Source organism: Dermacentor albipictus, chromosome 2 (assembly GCF_038994185.2).
Source record: "Dermacentor albipictus isolate Rhodes 1998 colony chromosome 2, USDA_Dalb.pri_finalv2, whole genome shotgun sequence".
Classification (NCBI taxonomy): domain Eukaryota; kingdom Metazoa; phylum Arthropoda; class Arachnida; order Ixodida; family Ixodidae; genus Dermacentor; species Dermacentor albipictus.
This window is the reverse complement of record NC_091822.1, coordinates 201752999-201773948: the sequence shown is the minus strand read 5'-3', so window position 1 is coordinate 201773948 and position 20950 is coordinate 201752999. Positions and strand designations below refer to the sequence as shown.

At 47.9% G+C, this 20950-nt stretch overlaps 1 protein-coding gene across 2 annotated transcripts; it reads right to left on the bottom strand.

The window, feature by feature from the left end:
- Nucleotides 1-474: 474 nt before the first annotated feature.
- LOC135904571 (uncharacterized) lies at nt 475-15283 on the bottom strand. 2 transcript variants are annotated; one of them, XM_070533184.1, is made up of 3 exons: nt 15143-15283; nt 2264-3034; nt 475-1409 (listed from the first exon to the last, which is right to left on the bottom strand). In XM_070533184.1, exons 2-3 carry the CDS (start codon nt 2880-2882, stop codon nt 787-789), a joined length of 1242 nt encoding a protein of 413 aa, XP_070389285.1. In that variant the 5' UTR covers nt 2883-3034; nt 15143-15283; the 3' UTR covers nt 475-786. The 2 variants fall into 2 exon arrangements, with proteins under 2 accessions (XP_070389285.1, XP_065291499.1); XM_065435427.1 differs by lacking the exon at nt 15143-15283 and adding an exon at nt 13745-14893.
- Between the last annotated feature and the right edge of the window lie 5667 nt (nt 15284-20950).

The following is a 20950-nucleotide window of genomic DNA, read 5'->3' as shown; positions in this document are numbered from 1 at the left end:
ACTACTACAGTAATTCACAGCTACGCTTTCGATTCTACGGTTCTGATTCTTGATGCCTTCTCAATTTTATCCTAGGGTTTTACGTGCCAAAATCACGATCTGATTACGGAGCACGCCGTAGTGGTGGACTTGGGGTTAGTTTTGTCCACCTTGGGATCTTTAACGTAAACCCAATGCACGGTGCGCGGGTTTGTTTACATTTCGCTCCTGTCGAAATGCGGCCGCCATGGGCGCGATTTGAACCCGCAACATGGTGCTTAGCAGCAGGGCGAGAGGGACCCTCTACCACATATGGGAATGTCCGTACTCTCCCGGGGAAACGCACAATATAGGTAGTAGAGACACCTGGGGACCCTGCTGCGCAGCTCCGACTCTGAGCTCCAGCTCCAGCTCGCCCAAGACCTCCCAGCCTGCATCGGAGGCGGCGGCACTCGCCCCCTGACCTGCGTGTCGGGGGGTGGGTAGATCACCCTATCCGTTGGAAAATAAAGTTTATTCTATCTTAGCAGCGTAACGCCAAAGCCACTAAGAAACCGCGGCGCGTCGTGATGCCTTTTCTTAGAGTTACAATCATGGTCATGCTTATAGCACAAAAGTACGTAATAGTACTTGCACGGAATCATTGTCGATCGCATAAGCTCCGTTGTTCCTAAAGAGATAACGTATTCGTGATGTCAGATACTGGAGTCTCAGTCCTATCTTCCACAGAACTGGCGGCGATGAGTGGCTTTGATGAAGGCGCAGCTTGCTATAACTACCCACAGCAGCGACAACAGCGCAGCGTGCCTACTCCGTGTCATCCCTACTGCGTGCCATCCGTGCGGAGACCAAGGCGGCGGCGACGAACAGCAACACGAGGACTGCGAGCAGCAGGCGGCGGATGGGGAACAGGCGGCCCACTGTCAGTTGCGGCGGGTTCAGGCCGACAGAGGCGATGCACATGTTGGCAAGGAAAAATGTGGTCTGTTGTAGCTGATAGCGCTTGCCCAAGATGGCCGTGAATGCCTCAATCTGCGTAAGCACCTCCATCGTCGCGTCGTGGAAGTCCGAGGCGGCCATCGTGATGCCGACGAAGACGCAGTAGAGTGGGAACGCTTCGAGAAGGACGACGAACACGGCACGGCCGCCCAGGGGCGGGAACTCGCCGAGGTAGGCGCCGCGGATGTTGGCGAACGTGAAGACGGAGCACATTGAGTACCAGAGCAGCACGAGGCCGCTGAACGCCGAGTCTAGCTCCTGCGCCGAGCTGACCTGGTGGAAGTACAGGTCTCGTATCTGGCGCACAGCCTCGGCCGGGTCGTCGTGGTCCGAGTGCTTGAGCGTCAGAATGTAGTGCTTCAGGTGGTCCATGTTCCCGGCCGCCAGCTCCGCCATGAAGCTGTACACGAAGATTCCAAAGCACGTCGGACCTGCGCAAAAATGAAGCAGGCTTCTGAAGTGGTAAGAAAGGACGGAAAAGAAACACACTGATACCTTTGCTGGTGCATTATTATTATAAGCGCTACTATGGATCCGCGGAGCAATTACGAACACTTGCTCCGTTTGCGACGCCTAGTGCCATGATTGTCGTCATAGTCGCCACTGGTGCATTTCATTTACTCCATTGTCTTGTAAGTATAATGCATGTAAGTAGCAGATAATGGCTATATACTTTAAGCATAGAACAACACTCCTCTCAGAGTGCAGCCGTTGTATGACTGATGCAAGCACTGTCATTTATTAATGCATGAAATAATCCAAATATATGTTTCGTGCCAGTCGATTTGTTTAGAAATACTTAAGTGCCGACAGTTTTTCATAAAGGGGAGAACAATACAATCATTGTTATGTTGTGTGATTCTTTTAATGTCTTGGTTCCAGTTTATTACACACGTAGTAATTATCGTTTGCTTTTTATCGAACATGCTTAGTGGCCAGCAGTGCTTGCTCTGTGTAGTCTATCCATTTCCTTCAAGTGTCGCATCGTTTTCCGGTAACGATGAGTCTCCTTAAAAGCAAGTATTTATTTTCGTACGTGCTGATATAAGCCGTGAAAGGCCATCCATTATTATCACTAGTCGTCGTGTGCACGAGCATAATGATGCACTAACCAAGTAGTACGGCAAAGCGGTGCTTGCCAAGCAAAGTAGTGGCAGCAGTGGTGGTGCATTGTATACCTACAGCTGGGTTTAGCCTGGCGATCAAGGTGGGCAATAGTTCCGCCTGAGCGGCTCTTTCGGCACAAACGTGCTGGCATGGTAAAAACACGGCACGTCTCATTTACCCAGCATGAAGAACCAACGAATGAAGGCATCTAGGCGCAAGAAGCCGGTCCTGATAGGGTCCCGGTCCGGCGTGAACGTTCCGTTGACCAGCGGCGAACGAGAGAAGAAGGCGTATATCTTGTCGTCCTCCTCAATACCGTTGACGGCAAAGTCGAAAGCGTTGGCGAGAATGAAGGCCCATACTACCAGAATGACCAGGGTGGACTTGACGCGAGCCATGGTCTTGGCTCGAGTCCGCCACGGTATGAAGTTTGTCCGGTAGAAGGCTGCCACCTGCCTGACGCTCGACGCCTTGCCGATGACGGTGGTTGCTGTGAGCGCCGCACTGATGGCGGCCATCAGCCACTTGGCGTACACCCAACCTGAGAGACCGTGCAGGTAGCTCACCAAGTGCTCCAGGAGAAACAGGTTCGTCATCAGGATGGTGAGAGCCGAGAGGAATGTGTTCAGCACTCGCATGGGTAGTGAGACCACATAGGTGCTCGTGTCTTCTACGTGGATGCCGAACACGGCAAGGCAGTACGATGCCACACGAAAAGGGTCGGAACTGGTATTGCGTAGTCTTGCTGGTGGGTTCATTCCGTTGGCTGCAGTGCGTTTGAAGAGGTCAGAGGCCATGGGATTCGATCAGCCGGGCCGTTGTCTGGCGACAACGGGCTTTAGCGAGATCACTTTTTGCTATGTAGTCTGCCTCTTTATGAAGCTTTCTGCCCAAGTTGAGAGCAGTCGATGCTTTCAGGGTATCCGGCACCCAGCTACAGCCTGCGTTTCTGCATAGACAAAAAAGAAATGAAAAGAAGAAGAATATGTCTGGGTTTTAGGCTTGCGTCTGCATTAACAGTGACGCTGCTACATGCATACAGCGTGCACACTGCGAGCTAGTGACTTGGCGGGTTTGTTGTGTTCTGCGTTCGGGTATCATGCTCTACTAGTGTTTTGTGTTTCGGGTATAATTATTACTACAGTACGCTTGCCAACGAGTATCAGAGTTTCTATAGTGCCTTGTGTTACAACGCATGCTGTTTGGAATCCCCGTTACCGTACAAGCATAGATATTCCATGGGTACACCTCAATTTCATAATCTGTATTGAACAGTGACACCAATCATAAGTGTTAGGAACTACTACAAAATGCTAACCCACGCATTCTATTAGTATTCAACTGCAGTGGTGAAGCACCTAAACGCCTAGGAAGACAGCTGAAGACAACGAGACCCGCCGTGGTTGCTCAGTGGCTATGGTGTTAGGCTACTGAGCACGAGGTCGCGGGACCGAATCCCGGCCACATCAGCCGCATTTGGATGGGGGCAAAATGCGAAAACACCCGTGTACTTCGATTTAGGTGCACGTTAAAGAACCCCAAAAGGTCGAAATTTTCGGAGTCCCCCACTACGGCGTGCCTCATAATCAGAAAGGGGTTTTGGCACGTAAAACCCCATAATTTAATTTAATCGGCCCTTTTCTAACATTCTTAGTGTTGTAAATAAACGTGATGACATATCTTCCATAATCGATGCATGCACTGCCGATATTGTCACTTTAACAGCGACCTGGCTATCGTGAAAAATATCCAACAAAGACGTATTCGAGTGCCAACAACATTATTGTATCTATCGGTGCTACCGTAGTACTAGATTATGTGGGGGCGTGCTTATCGCAGTGGCTGACAGGCTCAATTATAGTACCTTGCTGGTGAAGCAGCGCACAAACACGGACACAGTGAAGACAAGCAGGAATAGACGACACTCGATGCATACAGCGTGCACACTGCGAGCTAGTGACTTGGCGGGTTTGTTGTGTTCTGCGTTCGGGTATCATGCTCTACTAGTGTTTTGTGTTTCGGGTATAATTATTACTACAGTACGCTTGCCAACGAGTATCAGAGTTTATATAGTGCCTTGTGTTGTCCTGTTGTTCTGTCTTCTGTCTTCTGTCTTCCTGCCTTCTGTTGTCCTTGTTGTTGTCCTGCTTGTCTTCACTGTGTCCGTGTTTGTGCGCTGCTTCACCGGCAAGGTACTATGATCACTCACCAACTAGCCCAACTTTCTACGTTACAGGCTCAATTAGTTTCACATTAATCTTTCTTCCCGTTTAGAAGCAGTCTGCGTAGGAATTAGAATCAACCACCGCAATGTTATTTTTTGCGCATGTTGTAGGCCACCGAGCACTTCCTCCCCCCCCCCCCCACACACACGTTGCCCTGAACTTCATGACCTGCTTAATACCATCGTAACAAGGTTTCCACACTCCCCTATTTTCTTAAAGGGGGATTTCAATTATCCAACAAAAACTGGTCCTATCCTGTGTCAACTGCATCCGACTCATCCAATGATAGCAAGGCATTTCTCGATTTGTGTTTTGATTTCCATCTTAATCAGTTGATTACTAAACCAACTCGAACTACAGCCACCAGTGATAACATCCTCGACTTCGTTTTGACTACCGCTCCCGATCTTGTTAATTCCTTAAGTATTTTGCCAGGGCTCAGCGATCATTGTTTTATTCGTTTCCAGCTTAAAGAACACGTCAACCGTCCCAATAGCAAACGAAAATACATTCGAGACTACAGTAAAGCCGACTACGCATCAGTGTACACACAACTTGAAGCTTTTGTAGAAGAATATATGGCGGGCTTTTACACTGGGAGCGTTCAACAAAACTGGTCTCTTTTTAAAAATAAAGTTAATGAATTATTGCAAAAATACCTACCCCTCCGAATTGTTCGGTGTAACCATCGATCAGCGTGGCTTAATGCATGTCTAACACGTATCTTCAACAGGAAGAAGCGGCTGTTTCGCCAAGCCAAAAAAAAACGGAATAAAAATGGCAGCTGGCATGTGTATCAGCAGGTTGCTTCACTGTTTAAAAACGCAGTCAAAGAAGCTAAACGCGTTTCTTTTACAATTCACTTTCATCTCTGCTGACTGAAAATACTAAAAAAATTAGGAAAATTGTCAAGGCTTCCGAATGTAACATAATATTGTTAACTTATGTAGATGGTTTTGTTGTTCCGCACGATGAATATTGTTCTGTACTCAATAAAGTGTTTTCTAAATAATTTTTGAATGACGTGTTGCCCTGTACTTTTCCACCTGAAGTTGTTAAGATGAACTCTCCTAAGATGGAGTCCTTGTTAATTGATTACGATGGTGTCGTGAACTTGTTTCGTAAATTAAAAATTTCGTCGTGGTCAGCAATAGATGACGTCAATTCCACGTATTTAAAAAATACCGAATTGTACTCTTCCATAATTTTCTGCAGGATCTTTTCGCAGTCTATTCTGTCATGCTCACTACCAAAGGATTTTAAAGTTGGCAAGGTGGTCATCATTCATCATTTATTATTCCCTTAAGGGCCCCATGTGGGGTATTACATAAGGGGGGGCAAAACAATAGTACAAGCATCGAAGGAATGGTCATGTACAAAGCAAAAAAAGGCAACAACTGAAAAGACACTAAAAAGAACAGGTTTTTGCATGATTAGTTGAAAATATGGGTGGTTAGTAACTCGCAAAACTTCGAAGGGTTTCGTTCTACAACAATGGATTCCGGGAGCGAGTTCCGTTGTTCTATTGCAACGGGAAGGAAGGATTTGTTTAAAATGTTTGTAGAACCATGAATGCGTTGGGTACATAAAGAATTGAATAGACGATGTGGTGAGCGCATGGGTGGAAATAAAAGCGGGGAACGAAGGTCAGGAAAGTTATAGTACAATTTATGGAATAGGCATAGTTGTGAAATTATACGTCTTGATGCTAAAAGGGGTAGACCAATAGATAACTTCAAGTTAGTAACGCTGATAGTGTTGTCAAAATTCGATAAGATAAAATGGGAGGCACGATCTTGAGTAGCTTCTCAAGCGTCAATCAAGTACTTTTGATGCGAATTCCAAATTGTAGACGCATATTCTAATTTGGTATGGATGAAAATTTCATATGCTAGTTTACGAATCGACGGAGGAGAAAACGATAGGGATCTTTTAATATATTTAAGGGATCTTGAGGCATCGGCTGTTATTTGTAGAGCGTGGTTCGTCCAATTTAGTTTGTTAGTGATGATAACGCCAAGCGGTAACTGTCTACCTCAGATAAATTCACAGAGCCCTAAGAGTATAGAAATTTGGATATAGAGCGTTTACGTGATACATGCATTAACTTGCATTTGGAGACATTTAGTTCCATCATCCAGCGTGAGCACCACTTGTCAATAGAATTTAGGTCATATTGCAGAATGCATTGGTCAGTGTTAGTAGTGACATGACGGTAAATAACAGTCATCGGCGAATAGACGTATTGCGGATGATATGTCTGTTGGGAGGTCGTTAATGTATGTTAGAAAAAGGAGTGGGCCGAGGACGGATCCCTGTGGTACACCCGATATTACTTTGGTAGTATCTGAACAGCGACCGCCAACACAGGTGAACTGGAGGCGATCTGTGAGGAAGCAAATGATCCATGACAGGATTAGTGGGTCGAGGTGAAGGCATGAAAGTTTAGACACTAGTCAGTGATGAAGGACGCGATCGAAAGCCTTTGAAAAATCTAAGGAAATTACGTCAGTCTGAAATGAAGAATCTAAGTTTAGGTGAAGATCTGTGGTTAATTCAAGAAGTTGTGTTTCGCATGATAAGCCCCGACAAAAGCCATGTTGTTTGCTAAAGAAAAAAGAATTTAGGTCGAGGTGGGACGCTATATGGGAATATATGATATGTTCTAAAAGTTTACAGACAATACATGTAAGTGAGATTAGGCGATAATTGGATGGGTCGGAGCGCTTACCAGATTTAAAAACGGGGGTTACTTTGCATAGTTTCCAGTCTTTGGGCATATTATCCTCGCTTATCGACTGGGTAAAAATTATTTGTAATATCTGGTGTTAAGAACGGCCCGCTGAGATGCAAGTTTTGCTAGCCAGTTGCGACAGCGGCGTCAACTTTCTTGGAAAGCCACCGTTACGCTCTCGCGTCGGCGCCATTGTGACTAAACGCGATCGGCGGACCAACTATTGTTACTGAATCCGCCACCGCCAACCTGGTCTGCTGTGAACAAGGGAGTCTCCGAGGGAACGTAGTCGGAGGCCCGTTCCCACGCACCGTTCAAAACGCAAGACAATGGACAACCGGCGGCCGCGCTGCGGGGGTCAACTCGGGGAATAAAAGGTTTCTTTCCTGACGTCAGCTCCGAGTTCTGCGAAGGCCGTCTGGCCTCGATTGGGGACCATGAACCTCGCGCAAAGAAGTGTGTGTGTGAGTGTGTGTGTGTCCCGCCCGCAGAGAGCCGACTCGTTTACGATGACTGATCCAATGTTTCCCTCACCTTGGGACCGAGGGAGGACCGAGTGTTTATAAACCACTGTTGTGCGGCTGCTCAGTGTACTTTCTCTCGCAGTCATGCTAGACTGATTAACTGCAACGTCCTTATGTAGATATGCAAATAAACCCATATCCATTATGCAAAATAGAAGTGAGGCGTGCAGACAGGACACAAGAGTAGAGAAGTGGACAACACGAACGCAGACTATCAACTGAAGGAAGCACTGAGGCGAAAAAAGAAAGAAGACACAAAACTCATCTGCGCATGCTCAGGAATGGTAACACCACGTGTCAATCGGGTACACGTGCCGGTCTACGTGAGAGATAACTGTTAAGGCACTTAATCTCTTCCTTACGTAAAGTAATCGAAGGCTGACTGACGCACGCACTTCCACCATTATAGATATGCCATGCCTCTACCATAAGACGCGTATCTTCATTCTTATGCATGTACAATATCGCGCATTCATCTAACTCTGGCGTGCAGTTACAATCTCGGCCATGTAGAGAAAGATTAAAGGCGATCCACCGGTTAACGACCTTTTATGCTCCATTAGCCTCTGATTGATACACCGTCCCTTTTGCCCTACGTAGAACTGGCCACAGCTAAGGGGAATTTGATAAACCACACCCATACGACATTCAGTAAAACTGTTGTTCTTATTGTGCTTCACTGGACAAATATCTGTTCGTTTTTTGCGTTTAACCCGCTCCTTTTTATTCTGTACGGAAGCGCATATCTTACCTAGCTTATTGGGAGCAGTGAAAGCAACATTAACATCATATCTACTAGCAACTTGTTTAAGCCGGTGCGACACTGAATGAATATACGGAATAGCCACTACTCTTATTTTGCGATTACTGCTTTCTGTAATAACGTCCGTCCCTCTCGAAACCGACTTCTTTAGGCGCTCAGCTACAGTGGCCACCGCTACACTAGGATAACCTGCTTCTAATAGGCACCGGACCTGCGCATTAAAACTGGCGCTCATTTTGTGCATGCAAGATCTTGTGAGGGAAGACTTAAGGCACGACATGGCAATTCCGTTTTTTACTAATTTAGAATGCTTGGATTGAAAGTTTAGCAACGACTTCGAAGATCTTGGGGAGTACTGCCAACAAACATGATTTTGTTCGAAGATCAAGGAAATGTCAAGAAACTGAATTACGCGTCGCTGAGGAAATTCCTTGGTAAACTTTAATCCTCCCCCATAAAGTTTAAAATGCTCACTTACTGAGGTAGCAACAGAGTCTAATTCTTCCCTATTGCAGAAAATCAGGTAATCATCAACGTAACGAAATATCTCGATAACGCTATCGCCTAAGGCTTTCTCTAAGCAGTTGTCAACCTTACTCAGGTAAATGTTGCTGAGAATAGGGGCAACCTTTGAGCCAATGCAAATGCCTGATTTCTGCAGAAAAACGCCATCTTTCCACCCAATCAGCGTCGACTTCAAGTACATTGAAAGAATTTCTAGAAAAACTCCCGTGGAAACACCGCATCTGTCAATAAAAGCCGACTCTTGCACTTGCTCTTTAACGCACTCATTTACGGAATTTGGCAACCGTTCATGCGGCAAGGGTGTGGTTTATCAAATTCCCCTTAGCTGTGGCCAGTTCTACGTAGGGCAAACGGGACGGTGTATCAATCAGAGGCTAATGGAGCATAAAAGGTCGTTAACCGGTGGATCGTCTTCTAATCTTTCGCTAAATTGCCGAGATTGTAACTGCAAGCCAGAGTTAGATGAATCCGCGATATTGTACAGGCATAAGAATGAAGATACGCGTCTTATGGTAGAGGCATGGCATATCTATAATGGTGGAAGTACGTGCGTGGGTCAGCCTTCGATTACTTTACATAAGGAAGAGATTAAGTGCCTTAACAGTTATCTTTCACGTAGACCAGCACGAGTACCCGTATGACACGTGGTGTTACCATTCCTGAGCATGCGCAGATGAGTTTTGTGTCTTCTTTCATTTTTTTCGCCTCAGTGCTCCCTTCAGTTGATAGTCGGCGTTCGTGTTGTCCACTTCTCTACTCTTGTGTCCTGTCTGCACGCCTCACTTCTATTTTGCATAATGAATCCTTACCAACTAGCTCAGCTTTCTGTCGTTCTAAGCTTCATTTCTAGTACTCTGAGCCCTTTTCCTTGTTCGCCTACTTATCTGCATAATCCTGCTTCGTTAGCTTCCTTAATTGCGATATGTATGTTCCGCGCTAGAAGCATGTCGTGGTTTAGTCGTAATCGTGTCGTCCCATTGGAAGTTCAAATGATGTGCGGCTTTCTTCGACCATCAACTGGGCGTGCCAGGAGGATTGGAGCTATTCTTTCCGCTGAATCATGGCGCCAAGTTAGGTTCTACCAGGAGTGTCTAAGGGTACGTTGCGCGGCCCTGGGACACGGTCACCTTTGGAACCGCCCTTACAACGATTGGAATAAGTTAGCCATGCGATGATGGTGGTTGAAGGATTTGGAGATTATCGCGACGCTAGCCGCAGTCTCAGGCCCCTTGAGAATCATGCGACATGTCTTCTGGGAGTCCGTGACCATGACTGAGTCCGTTTGCGAACGCTCCGCGTGAGCGAGTGCGATCGCCACTGCTAATTATTCAGCCGAGGTGGGGGATCCCGCCTTGGCCGACGCGGTAATTTGCTGTTGGCTGACAGCGTTCACGACTGCCAGGGCGTACCTCCTTTGGTAGCGCTGCCCGGTCGCCTCTGCATACACAGCTGCGTCCGTGTAGTACGTGTTTTACCTATGGTTATTAGAGTACGCTGATTGAATCTGTTGTGCGCGTGCTTTTCGCCATTCTTTGTTGTACTCAGGATGCATATTCTTTGGAATTGGGGCTACTGTAATTTTGGATCTCATCGAAGGAGGGAGAGGTACGGCCTCCTCTGTGCGATAAATGGGGTATGCTGGGATATTGAGTCTAGCCAATATTGCCGAAGCTGAGGCGCTCCCTCTGTCGCATCAGGGTGGCCTGCCTCAGTGCGTGGAAAGTATTTTGCACTCCCAAAGCTAACATGCGCTCCGTTGAAGCACATTTAGGCAGGTCCACAGCAGCTTTGAAAGCGGTTCGGATTATTGTGTTAGCCTGCTATTCCTCCTCCCTGTTCCGGATTTGGTGCGGTAAGCCATACGTGTTTCGACTAACCACTAAGGCCTGTACGAGCCTTAGGCCTAAGGCTCGTACAGGGGTATCGATACCCGGGTATCGTCTTCTCGCATCCCACTTTTCGATACGTCACGCGACGTATCATTTGGGCTATGTTGTGGGCTGTGGATTTGAGGGTCTTGAGTGCCTCTACTGCTCTCTCGTCGCTCTGAAGCCACGAACCCAGGACTCGCATCGTGAGTACCTCTCGGATTGATTGGCCCTTAACCACGATGTTAATCGACCCTCTGGATTTGTAGCCTGTCGCGTGTATCCGGATGACCTCATTTTTCGGGTGCGCACTTCAGGCCGCTCCATGTAGAAAATTTCTCCATCGCTAATACTGCGCTTTGGAGCATATATTCCTTAGCCCCTAGTGAACCTCTGCTCGTCCACAGCGTGATGTCGTCCGCGTAAACCGTATAACCTAGGTCGGCTATCCGATCCAGATCGCGCGCGAGGCGACACATCGCCATGTTGAAAAGAAGAGGAGATAATATAGCTCCTTGAGGTGCTCCTTTCTCACGCATTTTAAATAAATCCGAAGTGATTTGGCCATTACTGTTGCTCGCCTCGTGGTTGGAAAGAAACGCTATTAAGTAATTGCATGTGCGCTCACTACAACCCACGAGTTCGAGTTCCTCCAATATTGCGGCGTGAGAGACGTTGTCGAAGGCTCCTTTGAGGTTTAGTGCTAGAACTAGTCTCTCATCGCCGTACGGTATATTAGTTAGAATTTCGTCTCTAAGTAGGAGGAACGCGTCCTGGCAAGATAAACCCGTGCGAAATCCTATTATGGAGTCCGGGAACCAGCTCCCCTCTTCCAGGTATCGCTGCAATCTGCTATGGATAACCCTTTCATAGAGCTTACCCAGGCAGGACGTGAGCGACACCGACCGTAGTGTAACAATCAAGGGATTCTTTTTTGGTGTGGGGATCATGATTATTTTAGCCAATTTCCACTCTTGGGGCAAGTCTCCCTTGGCCCAGCACTCGCTATTGAAAATATTTGTTATTTGCACTAGTGCTACCAAATCCATTTTTCGAATCATTGCCTTTGTGATCAAGTCTGGGCCCGGTGCCGAATTTTTAACTGCGGATTGTGCCGCCTCATACACTTCCGCGTACGTTATTTCTTCGTCTAATTTAGGGTTCGCCTCCCCCGCGTATTGTCTCCTCGCGTACGACGATCCTGTGGCAGGTGAGGATGCTATGTACGTTTTCTGAAGAGCATGGACTAGATCTTGGTCTGTACCCTCGAAGTTGTCTGCTATAATTTGGAGCTTCTTGTTATTCTCAGTACGCGTGCTCATCGGGTCTAGCATGCTTCGTAGTATTCGCCACGTACTGGTCGTTCCCAGAGTTCCTGACAGGGTTCCAAAGAACGTCGCCCACTCGTTTTTAGCGAGCTCGTTGACTTGGCCTTGGAATTGCTCTGCCAAGAGAGCGATGTGTTGTCTCAGGTGTTTGTTTAGACGTTCTCTGTTCCATCTCTTGGCCAGTTTCCGCCTTTCTTCCCATAGGCTGACCAGGTGACAGTCTATCACCGGCACCTCCGCTGTACGTTCAATGGCTTTAGTGGTGTCCCCGAGTGCTCGTCGAAGGAATTCAGTCCATTCTCGCATGTTGGTCAGGGCTGTATCCGACTCCTCCAGCGCTCTCTGGAGTTCTCTATAACGATGCCAGTCAGTTAATTTAGTCATTCCTATTGTTCTCCATATGTTTGGCGTGGAGAGCGCTACACGGATTATGTCGTGATATCTTCCGTGGTTTTCGTCAAAGGAAACCCATTGTGCATCTCTGATGTTAATTGTAAAGATACGGTCGGGCGCCGTGTCTCTGCTGACGCTGTTACCCGTGCGCGTCGGTTCGCCGATCTGATTGATTGCCGATAAGCCCAAGGCCGTTGCGGTGCGCTCGAGTAGGAACCCTTTGGGCGAGGTCTTCGCGTATCCCCATAGTATGTGGGGTGCATTAAAGTCACCCACTATCACCGCCTTATCCCTGGTGCCCGCTAAATCTTTTGTTGCTGAGAGAATGTGGGGAAGGTCGTCCCCTTTGCTTTTGGGGGGACTGTACAGATTTGTGATTAGTGCGTGTGCCTTACCTCGTTTCTTTGGCGACACACTGATAACAATGGAATTAGTCTCGCCCTCAGTTTGCGGAAGTGGTCATAATTGAGCGTTTATCGACTTGCTCACCAGCGTGGCGACCTTCGAATTTTGAGGATCGCTCAGAGTGTAGTATCCCTGCAGTTTGGCGGGCTTGGCCCCGATCTCCTGCAGACATGTCACCTCCGGAGCGATTCCGGAATTTTCGATAAACTGGTGGAACACTGCCGCTTTCCTGGGGAAGGAGCGGCAGTTCCATTGCCATATCTCTAATTGTTCTGAATTTTGTATTCGTTGTGATTTCTTAGCGTGATTAGCCATGTCGCCCACTCTTATTTTCAGCCCGTGACGTTTCCGTGTTACGCAGTGGCTTATTTTAGTTTTTGCCGAACCCGCTCCTATCGCAATTGCGCGTTTTTTGGTGGGAACAGCCTTCGAGACTGCCTTAAGCTGTTCCGCCACGAATACCTTGTGTTTCTCGAAGTCGTTCGTGCATAGTTGTTGAAATTCCGTTAACCTTTGGGTAACTAACGTCATCATTTCATGCACAAATATTTTCAAGTTTTTCGCGATCATTGTCTCGATCTGCGCTGCCGTTTTCTGCGCGTTATTTGAGATTTGGGTTGTCGGAGACTGCGCGGGGACGGAGTTTATGTCTGCCGCCGCTTTCGTTTTGGCTATTTCTTCAGATTGACGCGGCGTTTCCAGCTGTTGTATTGTGCTATTGAAGCGCGCCTCTAACTCTGACATCTCTTTCTAAAGTGATGGTCGTTTGCCTTCTTCTCCTGAGAGCTGTTCTGTTAGTCGCACATTTTCCTTTTACAATTTCTGAATAAGATTATCATTTTCATCAGTATTCTGTTTTGGAGCAGTGGGAGAAACAACCCTCGCTCAGCTCACCTGCTGTTGTTTAGGCAGTGGCGAATTCGACCGCTGCGAAGTCCTGGAGCTGGAGGGGTCCGTCAAGGGGGTATTCTTCGCTCTGCTTCCGCGTGGAGAACTGGATTTCGATCGGTGCTGGTAGAAGTCATCCTCTTCCGTCAACTCGAACCGGCGCCCCGGTGCGTTTTTGGTGTTCTGTCCCGACCACTCCCGCGATCGAGACTGGCGAGTCGTCTTCTCGCGCGTGGCGGCAATCAGTTTGTTCGGGCACCGACGCGTCTCGTGCCCCGCCGCCCTGCACACGGCGCACTTCACTTCACATTCGTGTCCTTGTGGGGGTGCATTTTCGAGTCCGCAGCCACGGCATATGTTCTTGGGGTTCGGACAACCGTCCGAGCGGTGTCCCTCTGGCATGCACTCCAGGCACATTTGAATTGTTGGCCTGTACTCCGTACACCGCATCTCTACTCCCATGTAGTACACGCATTTGGGGCGCGTGCCTCCCGAGAAGGTGAGGAGAGCGGTATTTGAGCTTCCTAGCATTCGGGCCCTTTCGATGGTGACTCCTTGGGTCCTGACTCACAGGTGTTGCTGGAGATCTGCTGATTCGGTGTGTGCTGGGAATTCATGCACCACCCCTTTGTAGCTATCATCTGGATCCGCTACGTACACGTTGAAAGGGCGTTGCTTTCCTCACAGCTCCATGCACGCGATTCGACGAATGACGTCCACCACTTCCAGTGAAGGTTTGGATACGATGATGATATTCGTTCCCTCTCGGATTCACAGTATGAAATCCTCTCCGGTGATTCCTCGCTGGTTCGGTCCGTTTCCTGTGATTATCGTACCGGTAGCCCGAATAATCGCTAGTGATATTTCTGTTCTGAGGCATTCCTTGAGCATTGGTCCCTTCGGGGCTTCAGTATTATCTTGATGTCATTCTTCGGTAATGGTGGCAGAAGCTTCCCCTTCCTCAGGCGCATGTTGCGAAGACCGACTTGCCTGTTTCCTTTCGCGCTGCCTGCTGATGGCTGTCCGTTTATGTTATTCTTATTGGAAGCCATTTCCCTGTCGTTGTGCTTGACAGCCTCTCGCTGTCGCCGCGATAGAACTAACTGCCAGCCGTGCGTCACCTGGTTGTGGGCGGCGATGTCTTGGCTTTTGCTAGTCCCCGCTTCGGAAATTATTCTTGTGTCCTCGTTTTCGTCCGCGTTGTTAACCGGATGCGGGGGGGGGGGGGGGGGGTTTATTTGGAGATCCGCGTCTTCTGATGTAGCCATCTCCTACGCTCGGCAGAAGCGATCCGGATATTAAGTGGTGAGGCGGTCGCTCACGCGCTAAGCCTATCCAGTCCTAACGGGGCTTCCGCCGCTTCAAATTTTCAAAGTGGCGTGGGATGTAGAAAACTTCACTCACGGACTTGAACTTGGTCTTGAAACGGAGCGTTTGTCGAGTGGAGCCCGATCGGATAGTCGAGGTTGGTGCAGTTGACGAGTTTTCGGCTAAAACGTAGATTGTCGGCGTAGTCCATGTGAAAGAGCATGTTCTGCCAGAACTTCTTCGTCTTCCCGCCAATGTTGGTGGAAGATTCACAAGTGAAGACGGAATAGAAGTATGAATTGAAGACGTCAGAACGCTTTTCAACTGGAACATGGGACCCATTAGGATTAGTTGTGGTAATGTTATGCGACGGATTTCTACTTGGTGCGAGTATTTTCCAAAAATTTTTCGGGTTTACGCAGATGATATTGAGAAGACCCTGGTGATAAAAAGTTTTTCTTAGAAAGCTTCAGAAGGCTGTTATACTCGCGCAGGCAGGTGGAATACTTCTTCCATTTCGGGGCAGAGCCACATTTTTTTGCCACTCTGAAAAGGCACGTTTTCTTTTGTGCTAGTTCTTTTAGTTGGTTTGTGTACCAAGGCTTTCCCATGACACCACGAATGCAAACAAGATGTATGTGGTTATTGATTAAGCTGAGTAGCTTTTGCTTGTACAACAGCCTGTTTCCGTCAACAGACCTTCTGAAGGCAGTTTCCTTGAGGTATTCAAAAAACAAAATATTCAGTTCACTGTTAATTTTGGAAAAGTCAGCTTTATTGTAGTCCCGTATGAATTTTATTGAACGTTGATTGACTGGAACTGGGATATTCGAATTGAAAAGGACAATACTGTGATCGCTCAGCCCATTGACACATGCTATCGACTGAATGTATTCGGGTTGAGAAGTGAGTACCAGGTCAAGGGTGTTTGGGCCACGTGTAGGTAAGTTTATAGTTTGTGTAAAGTTGAAGTTTAGGGCTAAATCTAGAAAATCTTTTAACTGGCGGGATGATGCTGTTAGATTGTCCCAGTTTATATCTGGAAAGTTAATATAACAAATAATATAGTTAGCACGTGGGAATTGAGAGGTTGCATCTAAAATGACAGTGTTAAGTTCGTCGACAAAGGAAGGGTTAGAATCGGGTGGGCGATAACAAGATATGAGCATGCATGTGCATGTAGGCATGGATATGTGCACACAAAGAATTTCGTGAGTACAATTGTTCGGGAGCTGGTAACAAGGAATGCTGTTTTTCGGGAAGACAAGAACACCACCACTCCTTCGTTCCCTCCTATCGCGTCTATAAACAGTGTAGGGGGAATTTGCATGCAGTAGCTCAGTGCTATCTATGTCAGGGGTTAACCAAGACTCAGTGAAAATGACCATGTTGGCATTGTTGTCGTCGAGAAGGGCTTCAACGGTATCTTTTTTTTTTGGCATGTAACTGGGAACATTAGCCAGTATAACAGACAGTATGTGATTGCGTGATGTGTCAACAGGGTTTAGTAGCGGCTGGGAGGGAAAGGAGAGTGCTGGGCAAGCCTGAAGTGATGGCTAGGATTTAACTTGTAAAACTGAGTCTGATTGCCCGTCATAAAAAAAACTGCCTTTCATTCATCTGAAGTTTATCGAAGCGTATCTTGAAAGTGGAGGCGTTGTTTTGTTTCGCATAGGCGTACAACTTTTTCCTTGCAAGCCGGACGCCCGATGAAAAATCTTCCCGGATAGAAATTGGCGTAGCTTTAAGCTTTGGCCCGGTAGACAGAATGCTACACTTATCTTTATACCGCGCAAGTTTCACTACAATTGGTCAGTGTTTACCGGCCTGGGAACGGCCAAGCCTGCGTGCGCGTTCTATGTCATTTCTGGTAATGGATATTAGAAGTTTATCTGCACACAGTGAAATAACGCGAGACTCTGATTGCTCCAAGTTTCATGATGCGCATCATCAACCCATTATTCAATTATTCCATTATTCCCATTATTCGTTATTAGGTCCTATTATTTAAGCCTGGCGACGTGCATTCACCTTTAAATTACAGGTCGATTTCTCTAACAAATGTGCCATGCGAAATTCTAGAGCATATAATACACTCTGATCTCATTAACTTCCTAGAAACAAATTCATTCTTTTCATCTTGTCAGCATGGGTTCCCGTAAATCGTTTTCCTGTGATACTCAGCTTATTTCATTTGGACATGACGTCTGTGCCACGTTGGATAATAGATTTCACATTGACACCATCTTCTTAGACTTATCTGAAGTATTTGATCTCGTCTTTCACCAATTACTTTGTACAAATATTAAGTGCACTCCACATTGACCGTAATATTATCTCATGGATTGAAAACTTCTTTTTCAATAGAACACAATCTTCCCTGCTAACAATTTTGACTTTTCGCTTTGTCCTGTAGTTTCCGGGGTTCCACAAGGTTCTGTTCTCAGATCCTTGCTTTTTCTCATTTATATTAATGATTTGCCTAACCGTGTAGCGTCCTCCATAAGGTTATTTGCAGATGATTGTGTAATTCACAGAGTAATACCGTCAAATTTTACATTCTGAAATTACAATCTGATCTACACAAGAAGGTATCTAAATGGGGCGGCACTTAGAAAATGCGACTTAACAGCCAAAAGTGCAAACTACTAAGGATTACCCGCAATACTGCTCCCTACAATTATCACTTCATGAACTCTGTACTTGAAGGAATCACTTTCTATAAATACTTAGGCGTCCACATAACATCGAATTTTCCCTAGCAAACACACATAAACCACATCACTAACAATGCTAACCTCACGCTTTGTTACCACCGTCGCAACTTCTCTATGGCCCGCGCTAACTTAAAGCTACTTCTGTACAAAACACTCATACGTGCTAAGCTTGAATATGCCTCTTCTGTCTGGGGCACTGGCCTAGATTACTTAATAAATGCAATAGAATCTACACAAAATCGTAGCGCACGTTTCATTCTTACTAACTTTTCTCGGACATCAAGCGTAACATCTATGAAGGCTACTTTAAACCTCCATCTCCTCTCATCCCGCAGGAAGTTAGCCCCCTTATCACTGCTGCACAAAATTCATTACTACAATCGGAAATTGAAAATTGAACTTTTCTCCGAGCCTGCATACATATTGCCACATCCTATGTGGTCGCCCCGGATATGTGCGAGGCGATGAAAACGACGCTGAAGTAGCGGGCGAGCGGAAAAACAGAGACGACAACGACGTCGCGTCGACTGCTCTATAAAGTGCTTTCATACGTCCTCTACACCGGCTTTCCCGTCTCCTACTACGCTGTGACACTGGTGGAGGTGCTGGGTAGGATTGCCTCATGCTCGGCACCCCTTCGCGGAGCCATACGTCGAACACGGAATCACCTTCGTTCTTCGAAACTCCTGTTCACTAGTACAGTCGCTGCCTGCTAGGCCTGACGCCCGAGTTCAACCCTTTACAGGACCCTGCAGGAACGCGTCTACCTACTTCCGCTATGGCTACTGCAAATCCATCGCAGGTGACGCTGCAGAATCCTAAGATCCCAGAAAGCTTCCATGGTGACACTTTTGAAGATGTCCAAAACTGGCTGGACCAATTTGAGCGTGTCGCCAGTTATAATGACTGGGGCTCCCAGAAAAAGATAGCTAATCTCTATTTTACGCTTCAAGACAGTGCGCGGACGTGGTTTGTGAACCGGGAGAGAAGTTTGACCACATGGGATACCTTCCGCACCTAGCTACTGGACACATTCACTAGTAGCGACAGAAGAGACAACACGCAGCGCCTGCTTGAATCCCGTATTCAAAAACCAAGCGAGAGCGTTGCCATGTTGCAGAAGATATGACCCGCCTTTCCCGCAGTGCAGACCCTGAGATGGCCGAAGGAAATAGGTTACGCTACCTCTTGCGCGGAGGGAAGGAGGAACTCTTTGCCGGACTCGCAAGGAACCCACCGACGACAGTGGCCGAATTTACCAAGGAGGCTACTGCTATAGAACGGGCACTACAGCAACGGCACCGCCAATGTGATCGGAAGAACCCACCGGTGAATGCTTCAATTATACCTGAGAGCTGCAGCAAGTCTTTGCGGGAATCATCCGAGAGATTGTGCGAGAAGAGATCCGGCAGCTCGGGATCTCTCCCATGGCACCAGCGGTGGCTTCTGTCGCTGATATCGTTCGGGAGGAAGTTCGAGAGCCCTTTTCGTCGCCCAACTGGCAGGCGGTGCCGCAACGATTAACCTACGCGGAAGCTGTCTGTCGTCCACCTCCCGCCACTTCAGTGCAGCTGACGCCGTCAGCCACTACGACGCAGCCATCACCGCCACCCCGAAGCCCTATTTTCGACCGTCAAAGCCGCCGCCAGCTATGCCGTATCGCCGCAAGCTGATCGCTGCCCCTCGGTCTTACGGCGAATCCTTTGTCGTCTACCCGCTTCGAAAAACCGACTTGTGGCGCACCGCTGACCGCCGGCCGTTATGCTTTCATTGCGGCGAAGCAGGACATGTTTACCGCGCGTGCCACTACCGAGCGGCTGGGTATCCAAGGTATCCAAACTGCAATTACTCTGTGTTTGATGCTGCACGTACCTGCGACGAAAATTCTGCAACCTTTCGGCCGGAAGGTTCAGCGACGCCTTGATCGCGTTCCCCTTCTCCGGCTTGTTACACCTCACCGACCCATCGCGATAGTGCCTCCATCACCGACGATTGACGACTCTAAAACTCTGACGACTCCAACCACACCCTCTGTAACCGACGCCGTCAACGCCGATCTTGTCGTTTGCATTGACGGCCACCAAGTGGCCGCTCTCGCCGATACTGTTTCCCATTTTTCGATAATAAGTCAAAAGCTGCCCGACAGGCTGAGAAAAGTGAAGACGCCGTGGACCGGGCCCAACATCAGAACTGCTGGCGCCAGTTGATGATCCCGACTGGAAAATGCACAGCCAGAAGAGTAATCGCCGGCGCAACCTTCGTCGCCACCCTCTTCATTCTCTGAGTGCTGCAAGGAACTTATATTGGGGATGGATTTCTTGAGAGAGCACGGTGCAGTGATCTCGTCGTCACATTTTTTACGAGCTCAGACGACGTCGGCCCCGTGGAACACCAGCGACACCGCTTACGTATCGCCGACGACGACGTCACGCTTCCGCCGCGAAGCTGTTCCCTCGTACCTGTTACCTGCGACAACTTGAACACCGGGACTGGCGTCGCTGAACACATCGACGCAGTGGTACTGAGTCAAGGCGTTTCCATCGCCAGGGCCGTAATTAACGTAGACGACGGACGTGCTGAACTTCTGCTGACGAATTTTACCAGGGAACGTCGACACACTGTGAAAGGCGGGGCTGTTGCTTACTTCGACGAATTTACCTCAATACAAGACTGCCTCTCAGTAGAGCACGCGACGTACACCGTGGCTATGCCTGCCCCTGTGGTTGGTATCAGTCCCAGCTTGTCCCCCGTCGAACGCAACACTCTTCTTGAGCTCATCGATGAGTTTAAGAGCTGCTTCTCCTCCACGTCACGAGTCAGCCAGACGCCGCTCGCTAAGCACCGTGTTGTCACCGAAGCCGACGCCAGACCAATCCGGCAGAATCCTTATCGTGTAGCACCGAAGGAGCACGAGGTAATCCAAACACAATGAAGACGATGCTTGAGGACGGGGTTCTTCGGCCATCTAGGAGTCCTTAGGCATCGCCTGTCGTATTGGTGAAAAAGAAGGACGGTAGCCTGTGCTTCTCGACGACTATCGAAAATTCAACGAGATCACAAATAAAGACGTTTAACCGCTACCGCGTATCGACGATTCACTGGACAGGCTACGAAACGCACGTTAATTTTCGTCGATGGACTTGAAAAGCGGCTACTGGAAAATAGAAGTTGATGAGAGAGACCGTGA